Source organism: Scomber japonicus, chromosome 16, assembly GCF_027409825.1.
Source record: "Scomber japonicus isolate fScoJap1 chromosome 16, fScoJap1.pri, whole genome shotgun sequence".
Classification (NCBI taxonomy): Eukaryota; Metazoa; Chordata; class Actinopteri; order Scombriformes; family Scombridae; genus Scomber; species Scomber japonicus.
Genome location: NC_070593.1, coordinates 23,754,832 through 23,770,047, shown reverse-complemented (window position 1 = coordinate 23,770,047; position 15,216 = coordinate 23,754,832). Strand labels below are relative to the sequence as shown.

General features: G+C 41.8%; 1 protein-coding gene across 1 annotated transcript in view; it reads left to right on the top strand.

Annotated features, from left to right (window-relative positions):
- alk (ALK receptor tyrosine kinase) overlaps window positions 1–15,216 on the top strand; it is a 354,006-nt gene that overhangs the window by 326,015 nt on the left and 12,775 nt on the right. Inside the window, exons 14-23 of the mRNA XM_053336367.1 lie at window positions 2,563–2,673; window positions 2,989–3,127; window positions 4,154–4,321; window positions 5,062–5,160; window positions 8,676–8,831; window positions 9,970–10,083; window positions 13,037–13,223; window positions 13,921–14,011; window positions 14,457–14,521; window positions 14,627–14,756. Of these exons, the coding sequence (XP_053192342.1) occupies window positions 2,563–2,673; window positions 2,989–3,127; window positions 4,154–4,321; window positions 5,062–5,160; window positions 8,676–8,831; window positions 9,970–10,083; window positions 13,037–13,223; window positions 13,921–14,011; window positions 14,457–14,521; window positions 14,627–14,756 (1,260 nt within the window). The remainder of the gene's footprint in view (window positions 1–2,562; window positions 2,674–2,988; window positions 3,128–4,153; window positions 4,322–5,061; window positions 5,161–8,675; window positions 8,832–9,969; window positions 10,084–13,036; window positions 13,224–13,920; window positions 14,012–14,456; window positions 14,522–14,626; window positions 14,757–15,216) is intronic.

Genomic DNA, 15,216 nt, shown 5'->3' with positions numbered 1-15,216 from the left:
TAAATATGCGTCAGGCGCTTGCAGTGATCTCCCTCGTTGTCTCTCTTAAGCTTACTTGTGTTCCTTTGCCAGGGGTGGCTGTCATCCATTACGCTCTGGAGTTTCTTCACTGGCAGCGTCGCAGCAAGCCCCCATCACAGTTCACAACTCTGAGACTAAAACCCTCACAATCCCTCTAGTCACCAATGAAACCATCCATCATCCGCCATTTAAACACTTCAAAAGCATATGCCAGGCCCCGCTAGTGGAAAGAGAGGGGAAAATGGGTCAGTCGCCAAAATTTGACGCTAATCGAACATTGATTGTCGAGGAAATTAGAGATCTGAAATGACTCACGTTGAACTTTTGTTGACTGGATAGGTCATACTGGTACTTTCATGTCATTGTGGTGCATGGTATGCATGTTAATACATTGCCTCTTTCTCTTTCTATACATATATTCATCCACAGAGTAACACATTCCCATATTAATGTCTTAAAGCTGCTTTAATTTTAGTCTGTTTTAATATTATCTGTGTTATATGAAGGCAGCTCCAGTATGTCGGCTCAAGAGTATCATTTACCTAACATACCAGGCTAATTAACGTTCAGCCTAATTATTAACTGGTATCACTGGTATCATATCACTGTGGTTACAATGGGATGCCGCAGTGCCTTTTTGTGTTTTGTGAGGCAGGCTGTGTAGCTCAGAAGGCAGGGGTCCTCGCCCCTATCGTTCACTTATTAGTTTTTAACACAGTGAATCATGAAGGGCTCAGCGCCGACAGCGGAGAGGGACCAGTTTGTTTCCGAAGTGAGATAGAAGTCGTTTAAGGTTCCTCTTACACCCCCCCACCCACCCACCCACCCACCCGACAGCAGAGACTCTCTGACTTTCAGGGGGTCTCTCTCAAAGTGATTTGTGCTGTAAAACAGTGTTTTCCTCACACCTAGCCGCCTCTCCGATGAATGGAAAAGATATCTCCCTTGTCCTGACAAGTATTTGGTGTTTCTGTGCATGTGTTTCTGCTACTGCCCTACACACACATACACACACACACACACACACACACACACACACACACACACAGCTCCCTCGACTCCCTCCTCCTGCTTGAACTGAAAGCTCTGAGAGGCTGGGAGGGAGGAGAAGGAGGAGGCGGGACTTTGGTGACTGTGATTGCCAGGTGGAGGGAGTGCATTCAAATGTTCTGGGAGATTCTTCCTAAAGTCAGCCAGCTCTGTCGTTCCAGCTTCTTGCTTTAAAGTGTCTGAGAGGGAACGACAGAAAGCAGGGGTTTGTCCTCGAGAGTCTCTGTGTGTGTGTGTGTGTGTGTGTGTGTGTGTGTGTGTGTGTGTGTGTGTGTGTGTGTGTGTGTGTGTGTGTGTGTGTGTGTGTGTGTGTGTGTGTGTGTGTGTGTGTGTGTGTGTGTGTGTGTGTGTGTGTGTGCGTGCGTGCGTGCGTGCGTGCGTGCGTGTGTGTGTGGTGTTCAGGCAGAGTGAAGGGAGGATGCCTTCTCACTCTAAGGGTAGGACTGGCTCGGTGCAGTTCAGGATGGTAGCACACACAAGGCAGATGTGTCAATTCATTAAAAAAACCTCAGCAAAGGGAAAGTCCCTGCATCTCAAAAAAACCAAATGTCCAGTTCCATCTTTATGAGGAGGCTGTATTTTTTTTTTTTAGGAGAACAGAGTGGAACAATGACTACCTGATTGACAGCCTGTCTTTATTAGTGAATGTGATAAATCAACTGCAAACATAATGCCAATAGAATAGTTTTTGAGGTAGCCTACTTATTTAAATGTTTTCACCTGGTCCTGGTCCTGGTTCTGGTTCTGGTTCTGGTCCTGGTTCTGAGCTTACACAGGTATGATGTGGAAACTTGAAGCCTCCAGTGCACAAACACTGAGAATGGACTTTACATTGAAGTAAGCTGCTGTTAAACGACTGTAATGAAATATATTTGCATATTCTGGATTATTAATGAGGGAGAAGGACTAGGTGTCATTTTAAGGATTTGAAGTAATAGAACTTTTGTTTTGAAAAACCATATCTGAGGCAATTTAGTATTTTCTTAATTTATTTTTTATTATGGCTGGAGGGGATTTTAAACCACAGCAAAGATTACCACTGTTATTAGTATGCAGTCATCAATCAAGCAGGTAATGTGGATCTGGATATATTAAAAAATAGAGATAAAGTTAAACAGAGACAACCCTGAATATTTCTAAAAAGAAGGATTCGCTACAGTGGAACGCAAATGAGATGTCTCATTCAGTCAGTAACTTTTATTCATCAACAAGAAGCCATTCTACTGCAATATCACACATTTACATTCATGTAAACAGCAGATCAAATCACACTGAAATTGTCTTTTAAAGGGAACATTGGTCCTTGCTTCTCAGTGCCAGTGTGCATATTGGATACATTTTTTTGCTCGGTATTCGCTCGCCATTATAATACTAAAATCCTGAGACTCTCCAGCAGCTGAAGTTTGGCAAAGCGCTCAGCCTTCTCATACACAACTGACACCCGTGAAAAGGAATTCTTGGGTGAGCTGACACGTCTCTCCCTCTCTGCAGGCCAACGGCATGCTGAACAAGATCTGCCAGGAACAGAGCGGCCCGATGGTGAACAAAACTCAAGTGAAAGGAGGCGGAGGAGGAGGTGGCGGGGCGACGTATGTGTTCAAGGTAAGAGGGCTGCTAAGGGAGCGATACACTCAGGGACTTGATATTTTTATACTTAGATATTCAGGAACTGTGTCGACTTTTATTCGTGTGATTTTTCCAGTAAAAAAAAAAAAGAAAGTATGTCACACATATAAAATCAGCAGTTACTCTGCTTCTTCAAGTTCTTCTTGCTTATTGTTGATGTTTATGAATGACTGCAGCTGAAGATAAATCAGGGGGTTATTTTTGGTATCTCAACACTGAAAAATCCCAGTTTATCCCAATCTTTTTTTTTAAAAGATACAAAAGTATAACTGTGAACAAAAATGACCCCAGGTGGACAACGGAGTCACCGTCCCCCTCATCATCGCTGCTGGGGGAGGAGGCAAGGGCTACAGCAGCCAATCGGAGATACAGCTGGAGCAGATGGATGACCTCAGCCTACTCGGTCGCAATGGGAAGTCGTATGCTGCAGGTACACCACACACCTTTTTTAATGTGTGTTGTATTGTCTATTGTCTTGTGTGTGTATTTGCATGGAGGGAAATACTAGAAAGACATAATAGTGTGTAGTAGTGGTGAGTGTGCATGAGATATGTATGAGACCCAGATTTTAAAACACAACTGGGTCATGACTACTTACTGCTGAGAGAGGTTGTGTATATTCCCTGTTATTAGCTACCTGCACTTGTAAACACATCCATTCATCCAGATGTGTCTACCTCAGTCCTAAAGCACAAGTTTCATAGTTCCACTTTTGCAAGCCAGTGTTTTTGTGTTCCAGTGAAACCAGATCACAATGTGACCCCCCCCTCCTCATGATTATTCATACCAAGCACTTTGTCCCACGTCACTGCAGAAGTACACACTCCACTCTACCATTGTAATGTTGGATCTACGTGCACACACACACACACACACACCTACACACTGCCGGATCCATTATTCATGTGCTCGGCGTTGACGTACAACCCCAGAAAACATAAGATATTGATTTTTACATCTTCACAAAGCCAAAGGTTTACTTTTGAGGAAACTTGGTGAATGAAAAATGAAAAATTCAGCATGTCTTGGAGGGGTGATGTTGCTCCTGTGCTTTTTTTTTTTCTCCATTTGTTTGTATCTCTCAGGCTTCAGATGGAGAAGGAGGGAAATGAAAATGGAGGGAAATAAAATTGGCGAGCACCGGGGAATATGGGGAGGATTAGTTTTTAACTTTATTAGCTTATAACTTTAATCTCCTGTTACCAGGTCTCTTTAAGGGTTTTTTTAATGTTTTTTTGTGGTCTGTTATCACTAATATTGGATTTCTATAAATGTGTGTATATCTTTTTTTCCCCCCATCCTTCAAACTTTGACCCACTTTAAGAATTCTCTCTCTCTCTCTCTCTCTCTTTCTGCATTCCTCTCTCGTCCTTTCCCTCTGTCACACTCAGATTCACTGCGCAGCATATTATTTCACATTATACCAAATGTGTGTGTGTGTTGTGTTTGGTGACAGGTGGAGGTGGAGGCTGGAGTGACGGCACTCCTGTCAGTCAGGGCGGCAGGCCGCTGGTGCTCGGGGGCCAGGGAGGGCAGGGTTGTCAGAAGTTCTGGCATACCCGAGGAGGATTCGGGGGCGGCGGGGGCGGCTGCATGTCCGGAGGCGGTGGTGGAGGCTACAGAGGTTAGTCCAACAGATTTCTGACACTTTTTTCTGAAATATTAAGTAAAAGTTTCAATAAATAAATGGCTTTGGACACCTTGCTTATCCCAAAACGGAGTGTATATCATTAAGAAATCTGTTTGTTGTGTTAAAGATAAGCTTGAATGATTCCCAGTAGAAAACTGGGTCATTACAGTTGTGTGTGTGTGTGTGTGTGCAGCATAAAGCATGAAAAGAGACGAATATAAAGTAAAGCTGCAAGCAGCGATGAACGGGTCCTCGCTCCCTCACCCCAAAATTCGCCACAATGCTACGGCCATCAGGTTTAATGTAGGCGAAAGATTTTTAGAACTTTTCGTCTCCAAGGTGTTAAGGTGACACTGAGTAGCTTCAAAGTCGGTGGGGTTAAATCTCTAGGAGGAGTTAAAATACGAAGAGTGGAAATTGCGAAAATGGCAGGAAAATTCAATTTTTTAACAAAATGGCCGACTTCCTGTTGGAGTTAAGGTATGGGTTCAAGAGACTTTTTTGTGCACCTTCACATGAGGCATATGCGTACCAAATTTAGTTTGTCTACGTCAATCTGGAGGGAGGGGCTCAACTTTTTTTGATTTGGAAATTTGAATTGAATGTAATTGCAACATCATAAAAACAAACAGCAGATGATCTTCAGCTCCATTAGAATACACCACATGTTAATCAGTGTGTGAATGGCCCTGAGCTATTATCATTTTATTCACCGTGTTGTTGTCGGTCTCTAGGCGGTAACACCTCCTTAGATGACAACCCCAAACACGACGGTGACGACGGCACGTCCTTCGTCGATCCAGACGGAGAAATCTTCCTCCACCCTCTGAAAGGTAAAACTATGCTCAGCTCATCTTTTAAAATTACCAACGAGTCAGCAGTCGACACCTGCAGTCAGGAAATTTATATTCAGCCTTTGATACCTTTCTAGTGTTTGTAGGTTGGAAGCTAATGTGTTTGTACTTCACAGAAGGATGAGCGGAGAAAAAAAACTGAAAAAAATAACAAAAAAACAGCTTTTGCAATTAAAATGTTCTATTTGATTTTTGTTGTTTTTGGTTGCCTCCTACGGTACAAGCTTTTTACAACTCTTAACTAATGTAGATTTATACAGCAAGATGTGAATCAGTTGCTTTGCGGTGTAACATCAAAAACAGAGTATTGTAAAAATTGATGCGAGAGGCAAGTGTGGAGTCTCTCCTTCCAGCCAAAGACTATACAATGTGATGAATTTATTGATCTCCAGACAGGGAGGAGGAGCTGATCAGTGGATTAATCTACCATAAACCTATTGACCCATCTCTTCTCTATTTGTCTTGTACATTTGAACTTGGCAGATACTAATGTTCTGAGAATTAAATCATAGCGCTGCGGAACATTACAAAAAAAAAAAAAAACCCACAGCCTGACTGAAAATTTGAGCCGTGGCGATAAGCTTGGTGACCTACCATACATCATCCAAAATTCCCTCTTCACTCTGCTCTGGGAGAGAAATAGAAAAATAAATGGGGGGGAAAAAAATGACACTGAAGTGGGTTTTAAAAATTGTCTTCCATTGGGCTGTAGTCAAGTATGCACCCATATCTCTGTCCCATTGAGCTTTAATAATGGTGATGCGTCTAGAGAGGCAGCACCTATTTCAACAGCCGCACTCATCAGTTTCATTTGTCATCAACGTTACTCCCGTTTCCTGCGGAGGGGGGGCGGGGGGAGACTGTAAATAAGATAGAGAATTTAGTTTTTCACTCTGCACAGACTTTCCTCATTTATTAAATTAAACATTATCATCATTCCTCTTTATTTTGTCCCCCCGCTCTGAAATGTTCTGGCTTCACTGCTCTATAATGTGAATTAAAGGAAGAAAATTTCATTAAAATTCAAATGCGTGTGCACTAATTTCATGCAAATTTAATAAAGGGTTTGTTAATCTTGTGAATCTTACACTTTATATCAGGATGTAACTGTAGTGGTGGTCAGTTTCATCATAACATAACATGTTATTATTGTGCAACAGCAATACACAAACACTTGTAAGTATGGTGACCTCATTTTTATAGCCTCATGAGAAGGAAAATCAAACATTAAACGAGAATTAATAAAGATAGACATGAGAGCTGTAGAGTCTGTACAGTCACATCTATATATCTGTGAAAGCTTTTATAATCCTGCATAAGAAATCTGCACTGTTCTGAGAGAGAAAGTGACATGATTTATAACCAGTGAATTACCCACAGGCCTGAGTCATTATCGAAACACGCGGGCGCAAACTTGGATCGTAATATTGGTAATTTGATAACTTAAAAGAATATCAGCTTGTGTAAAGGTCAGGTTTGAGAGCGTTTGCGGTTTCAAGTTGTAATCTGCGAGTGGCTACAGCAGTAATTTCCTCCTCAGCTGGAACTGCACAGGCAGGTTCTCCAGCACAAATAAAGTACAGCGGGTGACGGCCGGACAGCCCCGCTGGGCGCATTGAAGGTCTCAAAAAAAGGATCAAAAATCATTCCATTAATGTTGACAGAGGCTGCCGGTTTGCAATACAGTGGCCCTAAATCCACCGAATAGAGGCTGATTCAAAAAGCAGTCTGAAGGAAGTACAATACAGATAGGCTGTCCTATTCAATATTTCCTCAGCATCCTTAATATATATACAGCCAAAATATGCACTTTATTTAGAGGGTGTGAGAGATACAGTGAAATGTGTATGAGAGAGGGAATAGCAATTTTCCAGGTGCAATGCAAACATCTGTGCACACCATTATTCAACAAGCTTAAGGGGAGAAAATGACTCATCCGTATACGTTACAATCACTTGGCTTGTGGAGAATAATTGCGCGGCATATACATTACAATTATATCAAAAAGTCAGAGGAATAATGTGCAGGACACTCCTCAGAGGAAGATGGGCTCATCCTTCCTCTCTCCAGCAAGGGAAAGGAACATGAAGCAGTTCTCAACACGACTGTGTCTAAAGATCCATAATACAGAGCGTCACAAGCTCGCATTAGTATGCCGTCAACATCTGGAGCCCAGACATTAGTATTCTTCCTCCGAAAACCTTTTCTAGTGTTCCCGGGCTCGATTTATGTATTTGTACTTTATAAAGCTGATAACAGAATGATGAGAGAAAATAGATTCTACAGATGAGTGAATTTGCTTAGCTTACTAAACAGCGCCAGCTCCCCCAGACGGGTGTATAACTTATTCATATTGGACTGATTTGTCCCCTGTGCTCGCTGTAGTTTGCAATTAAGGGACTGATTTGAAATCTAATTAAGGTAAAGTGTTGTAAAAACAGTTTTTGGGCAGGTGTGAGTAGTTTACTTAGGAGGAACAGAGAGTGTGCAGGTTTTTGTTGCAGATAAGCACACCTCCAATCAGAATCAGCAGTGATGTATGTGACTGGAATGAAAGTCTGCGAGCTCTCAGCCACTCCATCCGTATATGATGAGTCATCCCGGCCGTACACGTCGTCATGTTTTGCAATATCCCAGGTAGCGCCGATCATGAAATGTAATCACGCTGCAGATGAAACAAGAGAGCGCAACAGAGGACAAGTGCAATGTTAACAGTTGGGCTGTGCCACGAGGAGAATGTTGATGCCGTGTTTACATCTCCTCGCTGTGAGAACGGCGTTAGCTTTGACAGATTCGATGCTCCAGATGATGATTTTCACATTGGCAAATATTGAGTTACTCCACCAGAGTGCATACAGCTTGAGTTGCATTCATTTTAAATGTTAACACATACTTTAAAGGCATGCAGGTTAGGTTATCCGACATGTCAGCATGTCTATATTTGTCTATTCTGTGATGGTGGCTGTCCTCTCTCCGCGACCCAAATGATTAGTGCTTATGCATAATGGATGGATGGGTGGATGGAGGGTTCTCAAACACAGACCAATCTGCCAGCCAACCTGAATGTGCACTTATTTAAAGCACACTACAGTTGTGTAATAATCAGACTGGAATCTAGTTTTTACCGTTTGAATCACTGCAAAAAAAAAAAAAAAAAAAAAAAAATCAAGAGATGTGGGCTGAAGACAAAGCATACACATAGATGAATATCATGTATTATGTAACTGGGTAGAGTATAAGCCAGGTGATGATGATGATGATGATGATAGTGGTGATAGGGGAGGGTATTACCTCCAAAAGCCACCCTCATACTGTACATTATTTAATTAGGATCATTTCCGGTTAATTACATTGTAGTATTGAACTTTTGCTCATTTTACCAGTAGACATGCCAGAGAGTCTGGAGAGTCTAATCAAACTCTGCTCATTTATGAAACCTGTGTGTGTGTGTGTGTGTGTGTGTGTGTGTGTGTGTGTTCTCACGTGCCTAAAAGTTATGGAGGGGGATGGTGAGGTGATCATCAGTCCGGTGCAGAACTGCAGCCACTGTGACAGCGGCGAATGCGAAGAGATCAAGGACAGCATCGTCTGCTACTGCGAGAATGACCTCGTCCTGGCGGAGAATGGGGTGTCCTGCGTCAACTCCACAGGTTTGACACACACACACAAACACAAACACATACTTTAAACTGAGTAATGAAAAGCCGCAGTCAGTTTCTCTCTCTCTTCCACACAAAGAGATCAGAGATGAATCCAAACGTAGGACTGGATTAAGCTGACTACAATTGCACCTGTAATAGACTGTGACTCACGGAATAGATAATGAATTAATCTACAAAAGTAATTAAGCCTGCGAGGCTCTGTACTTTATTGAATCTTTATCTGAGGAACGTTTTTTAATAGTGCCTTAATCATTCATAATAATTATCAGTCCACAGGATAAGCTAACCTGTTAATGAAAATGGATATACCACATCTATAGCAGTGCTATCTACTCTGTGATTTGTCATTTATCTCTGTAGCTACAGTCTTTATCTTATCATGCCAAGGATTTAGGATAAAAGGTTTCACCTGGATACTCATGTAGAACATTATTCACTGGATTTGAAATGTGTTTCATAATAGGCTTAATGACCCTAAGTTCATGTGGCTGGCTCTGCCTTATTCCAGCTGAAATCAGTTTTCACAAAAGTGTGGCGTCTCTTTGTCAGTGTTAAACTGTCACAAAGGAATGTAGACAAACCCCTGTGGACCTAAAATTGCTTCTTCAATTATGACTTGTAATCTCAGATGAATAATGAATATATGAATGTGGATCTGAAATGAATTAATATGGGGGGATGTCACTTTATAATTCGAAGCAAAATAACAGGGCTATTATCATCTCAATAATATCTTAATGACCTAGAGTGTCTCCTTGTCCCATGATTTTGCAAATCTGTTCTCTGTAATGACAAGCGGTAGATAATTCTATGATGCTAGGTCACGAAAGGTCGCCGTCTCAATACGGTGTCTCTCGTTGTGCAGATTTGTTCCTCAGCTTAGGCAAGAGAAATGAGATCTCTCTCTCTCTCCTCCGCCACAGAAAAAGGAATTGGCATGCACCGACCATCGCGGCTCCTAAGCTCTGTTGTGTCATCGCTTTCACATCATTAATTAAGTTGGGGGGGATCAGGGTGGTGAAGTGAATGTTAATACTCCACCGGGGGGAAGATAACGACTGCACGATGCTGTTGTTTCTCACCTCCTCCCCTCCTCCCCTCCTCTCCTTCCCTCATCGTCTTGCAGGTTTGTCTGCGCCGCCTCCTCAGCCGCCTATCTCCCACCTGCCGCTGGGTCTGTCCGTGGGTACCTCTGCCCTCATCGCCGCCCTGCTGCTGGCCGTGTCCGGAGTCATGATAAGTAAGTGAGGATGTGCAACTGACAGCCTAAATATATCAACTCCCAGGCAGTCCAGGTTTTTCCACTTCAGGTGTGATTGTGGAGGAGACTGTCAGACAGAAATGATGTTTGAGTGACAGATGCTATCTCGCAGCCCTAATAATTATGACTGGAAGCTGGTGGTGCAGTTCAACTGACATCTATATACTGTAGGTCCACAAACTTACTTATTTGGAGGAGGAAGGGTGGATGGGAGGCATTAACCCAACAGTGAACTTTGCCACAGGACACAGCAGTCTGTTTTATACTTCCACCAGGTGGATCAAGTTTTTGAACTATAATCAGTCCTTAACCTTAACCCTGTTTTTTATTATTGTAGCCATGACAACAAAGGTAGCCTAACTTTAACTATAGGACAGTTTCCACTGCAGGAAATTCGGGGTAATTTTACAGTGCTGTGACAGTTGGCGTGTGTCTCCATAGCAGGAACCAACCCTAAAGGACAATCTCCTGGAACTTTTACGGGGGCAAAACGAGCCTCTGCCTCGGCGTATGTACTCCATGCGTCAAAACTCCTGAGCTGGAGGTTGACTCGGTGCTGATTGGGTATACTCAAACCAGGATGTGATGTCAATCAAGGTCCTACTCTGCAATGGAGACACAACAGCTGAGAGGACCGAGTGAGAGGACGTTCCTGTAAAGTTCCCACCTCCTAAATTTTACCCAGAACATCCTTAATGGAAACGAGACTACACCCAAACCATGATCTTTCCCTAAACCTAACCAGACCTTAACCATCATAAAACATCATTATTTTGTAACAGTGTAATGGTTTTGGAAAGCACAGACAAAAGATGTTACCCTGCTGATTACGTTAATTCTGATAGGGGTACCAGATTAGAGTAATTCTGGAGTCACATGATCAAACAACCCAGTTGGTCCTTTCAATTGGAGGACTTGTTCTGGAGCATGAATGAATTGGGGATTTGTGATGAAAAAGGCCACAGATGCATATACAGGATAATGGCACCAATTGGAAAACATGCTATAACATAAATCACCCACTATCCAACAGTATAATATGCACATACACAGCATTTCTGCATTTGTATTGTTTATTTTTTAAGTGGAGCACCTCAAAGCTGTTTTTGACACTATTTATGGTAGTTGAACTACACTGACCAGATATCATTTCATTGGATTGGTCTTGTTACTGTTGCAGATGCAGGAAAAGTCGTTGTATTATACTGCTGTAATCCAATGTATACTCCACATTGATTTTAGCTGTTGAGCACAGTCACTGTTGGATAGAAAATCTTATTAGGGAGGATGAGATACAGTTCAACAGGACAGTTTGTGTTATTGTTTTCTTCTCCAACCTTTAAGTTGTTACATGACAGGTAGGGGCTGCATGTAAAAGAGTCCAGGGTGGCACAGTGGGTCTAAGGTTTGATACCCAACCAGACTAGGGCCTTTCTATGTGGAGTTTGCATGTTCTCCCTGTGCTTCCATGGGTTTCCTCTGGGTGCTCTGGTTTCCTTCCATTGTCAAAAAACATGTATATTAGGTTAATTCTATCAATGCACAGTAGCTGCCCACTGCTCCTAATACCTAGGATGGGTTAAATGCAGACTGAATTTCACTATACAACTTAATGTGTGACAAATAAAGTACCCTTACCTTAAACATTTTTTCAGTGGAGTAGACAGATAAATGTAGATTTATATAAGTACATATATGCACTGACTCAACAAAAACAACAACTCAATATTGAGAATGTAAGTAACTGTTACTGACCATAAACAGCCCCACTGTGCGGACACACTGCTAAGTACATGAGAGCTTCACATTACATAAGTGCTCTCTGCTTCTATCTCCCTTTTGCACAATAGACGAAATGTTCTTACGCACACATTAAGTTCTCCTCCAGCATCTGGCCCGGTCCCTCTCAGACGCCTCTTAGCACATTGTTGTCAGAATGGGAAGTGAGCCTCACGGCCAGTGCAGACATCCGTCTCCCCCCGCCTGCTTTCAGGCTATTACAGCCAGACATATGCACTCATTGAGCCATCATCTCTTTCTCTCTCTCTTTCTCTCTCACACATACACACACTCACTCCACTCTTGCACTCCTCAGGCTGCCACACACACACACACACACACATCCAGTCTCACACCTACGCTCTTGCATGCACACCAGTAGACGAGGTGGGAGCTGAGGAGGTGTAGGACAACCTCTGTGATGAATGAAACGCACTAATGATGGATGGATGCTTAGCTGGTGGCTGACAGCACTCGTACATTAGACAGCACTTGGTAAATAAATAACTGTCCAACACACACATACACACACACACACACACACACACACACACACACACACACACAGTAACACACAAATGTACGAATTCACACAGAAATACTCCCAAACAGTTCTCTCTGCGACTAATGTGTTCACAGCCCAAGTCCAGGCTTCTGGCACTCTTAAAGTGTGTGTGGCTTTGGGTGTGCATGAGAGACAAAGATTAAAAGTAGTGTCTTCATACTGTGAGCTGCTCTACATAAAGTGCATTCATTTGCAATGTGAGGGAACAAGAGAAGGGCTAAGTTGTTGTTTTTAGTGCTTTGCTGCATTTCTTGTACTTGCACACATTTATTTATGTTTTGGGTTTAATTCTGAAACATGACACATCTGAATAATCTTAGAGAGACAAATCAGGCATCAGATAGAGAAGAATCAATATTTCACACACACAAAGGAATTCTATTTCATAAAAATTGCTGTTGAACAAGCAAAAGGTCTTAAGAGAAATAATAACTGTAAAAGCTTTCCACTTTGTGTGGTTTGGCTCGCAGCGATAATATTCGACAACAATACGGGTTCAAGGTTTTATTTGTTTTTTTTTAATTGTGGATATATCTCTGTGGTGGAATGAAACTTTTTTTTAAAAATGTATTTATTTCATCTCGCCAGTGTACAGACGTAAACACACAGAGCTGCAGTCTATCCAGCTGGAGCTGCAGAGTCCAGACTGCAAGCTCAGTAAGCTGCGTGCCTCCACCATCATGACCGACTATAACCCAAACTACTGCTTCGCCGGTAAGACGGCCTCGGTCAATGACCTGAAGGAAGTGCCGCGACGCAACATCTCCCTCACCAGGTAAAAAGCTTCCACATTCCACGTCCAAAAGCAGCAAATGAATTACTCTAGTGCAGTGAAAACATCTGTCCACATCTGCGAAGTGTGGAATTGCTGATTCAAGGATAACAGCATCCAAGCAAACATGACAAATGATACACTTCACTGTAATTGTTAAAAATCCACAAGCACAACCCTACTGAAATAGGATGGATCTGTAAATAGAGCATTGTGAGACAGACAGAAGCTTGAGATATTATAAAAAATATAAATAAGAAATATTTAAGTCTCTCTGTGCATGGACCTGCTGCAGTAATCCAGAGCTCTTTTCAATATTTAATGCATCTTTCATGTGTTTATAGTTCACCAGTTTATATTTCAGCCTCTAACTCTTTGTGATAAATTCTTTTTTTCCCCTTTTCTTGTGGATCACTGAATATTTTCTAGCATCTTAGACTACTGTGAGGAATAAAATCAAGTGAAATCGCTGCAAAAAAGGAAAATATGAACTATTATTAGGTGTCAAAGTTCACCATTCTACACTCTGTCATCATTCTATTGGAAAGTGTGTTTACCATATTTCTTCCTGGGAGTTGCTTCTCATATCTTCTGAAATGTCAGCTTAAAGTTTGCTCTTGTATGTCCTTCCTGTGTGAGCGTTTTGGAGCCTAAAATATGAATGTAATTGTAAATAATTGATGTGCTGGTGCGCCTCCAGGGGTCTGGGTCACGGCGCTTTTGGTGAAGTGTATGAAGGTCTGGCGGTGGGGATACCGGGTGAGCCGAGTCCACTTCAAGTGGCTGTCAAGGTGAGCTCTCACCCACTCCCTGGAACAATAACTGTTGTATTTTCCAAAGGTCAAACTTTGATGGAATCGAGTTTAGAATTAATTTGAGTCTAGCTGAGCGCCATACAGGCTGCTAAAGTAATTACCCAGCATCCATTTTTGCACTAAAAATACTTTATTCTCAGGACAGAGGATCATGACATTGAACAGGGGATTTTTTCAGCTAGATTTGGTTGCTTTTTTTGCCATTACACAGAGTATAAGTACAAGCACAACCAAATGTAACTTTGTATCTAAACTCAGTGTAAACTAGTAAAGTGCTGAAAAGAAAATAAGTTATTTATACAGGTGAAAATAGTTTATATAGACAGGAAAATAAGTATTATATATTCAAGCAGAGTATAAGTTATAGAGTACAAAAACAAATAAACTACTGTATATTAAAATGTATTTCTTTAAACAACAGACCCTTCCTGAGGTTTGTTCTGAACAAGATGAACTGGACTTCCTCATGGAGGCTCTAATCATCAGGTAAGAGCCAATTAAATAACTTAAACAATTCCTCTGCTCATGCTGTGCCAACAAAGCCATTTGTCAGTTTTCACACTACCCCCTGCTTTATTTCCCTCCCTGCAGTAAGTTCAGCCACCAGAACATAGTGCGCTGTATAGGAGTCAGTCTGCAGGCCATGCCCAGGTTCATCCTGTTAGAACTAATGACCGGAGGAGACCTCAAGACCTTCCTGAGGGAGACCAGACCCCGACTGGTGAGACACACTGATGTATCATTTGCACATTTAGCCTGGCACAGTCATTTTTCAGACACCAATGAAGGGTTTAAGAAACGTAGTCATTGTCATTCATTTATAGTACGTAGACTTTTCTCTTATGTAGGCATGAAATGTATAAAGGGTAAAGTGTTGCCTGAATGATAATGATCAAATCTCACAAATGCACATCAACCAATGAATAAGTGACAGACTGAAATGAGCCATTTGTGACAAGTTTCTGTAGTTTCTCAGAGAGTTTGTTGAATCTGATTTGAAAAACTTGTAAAAACAAACCTCAAAGAAAAAAGTCAGAGAGTTTTACCCATCTTTAACCTTACAGAGGTGTATAAAAAGTGTTGCTTCTTTCACACAGTCTCAGAATTGAACAACCTCTGATCCAACATGTTTTACTTACATGACATACTCTGACATATTCATTAATATCTCATTCTGGCTC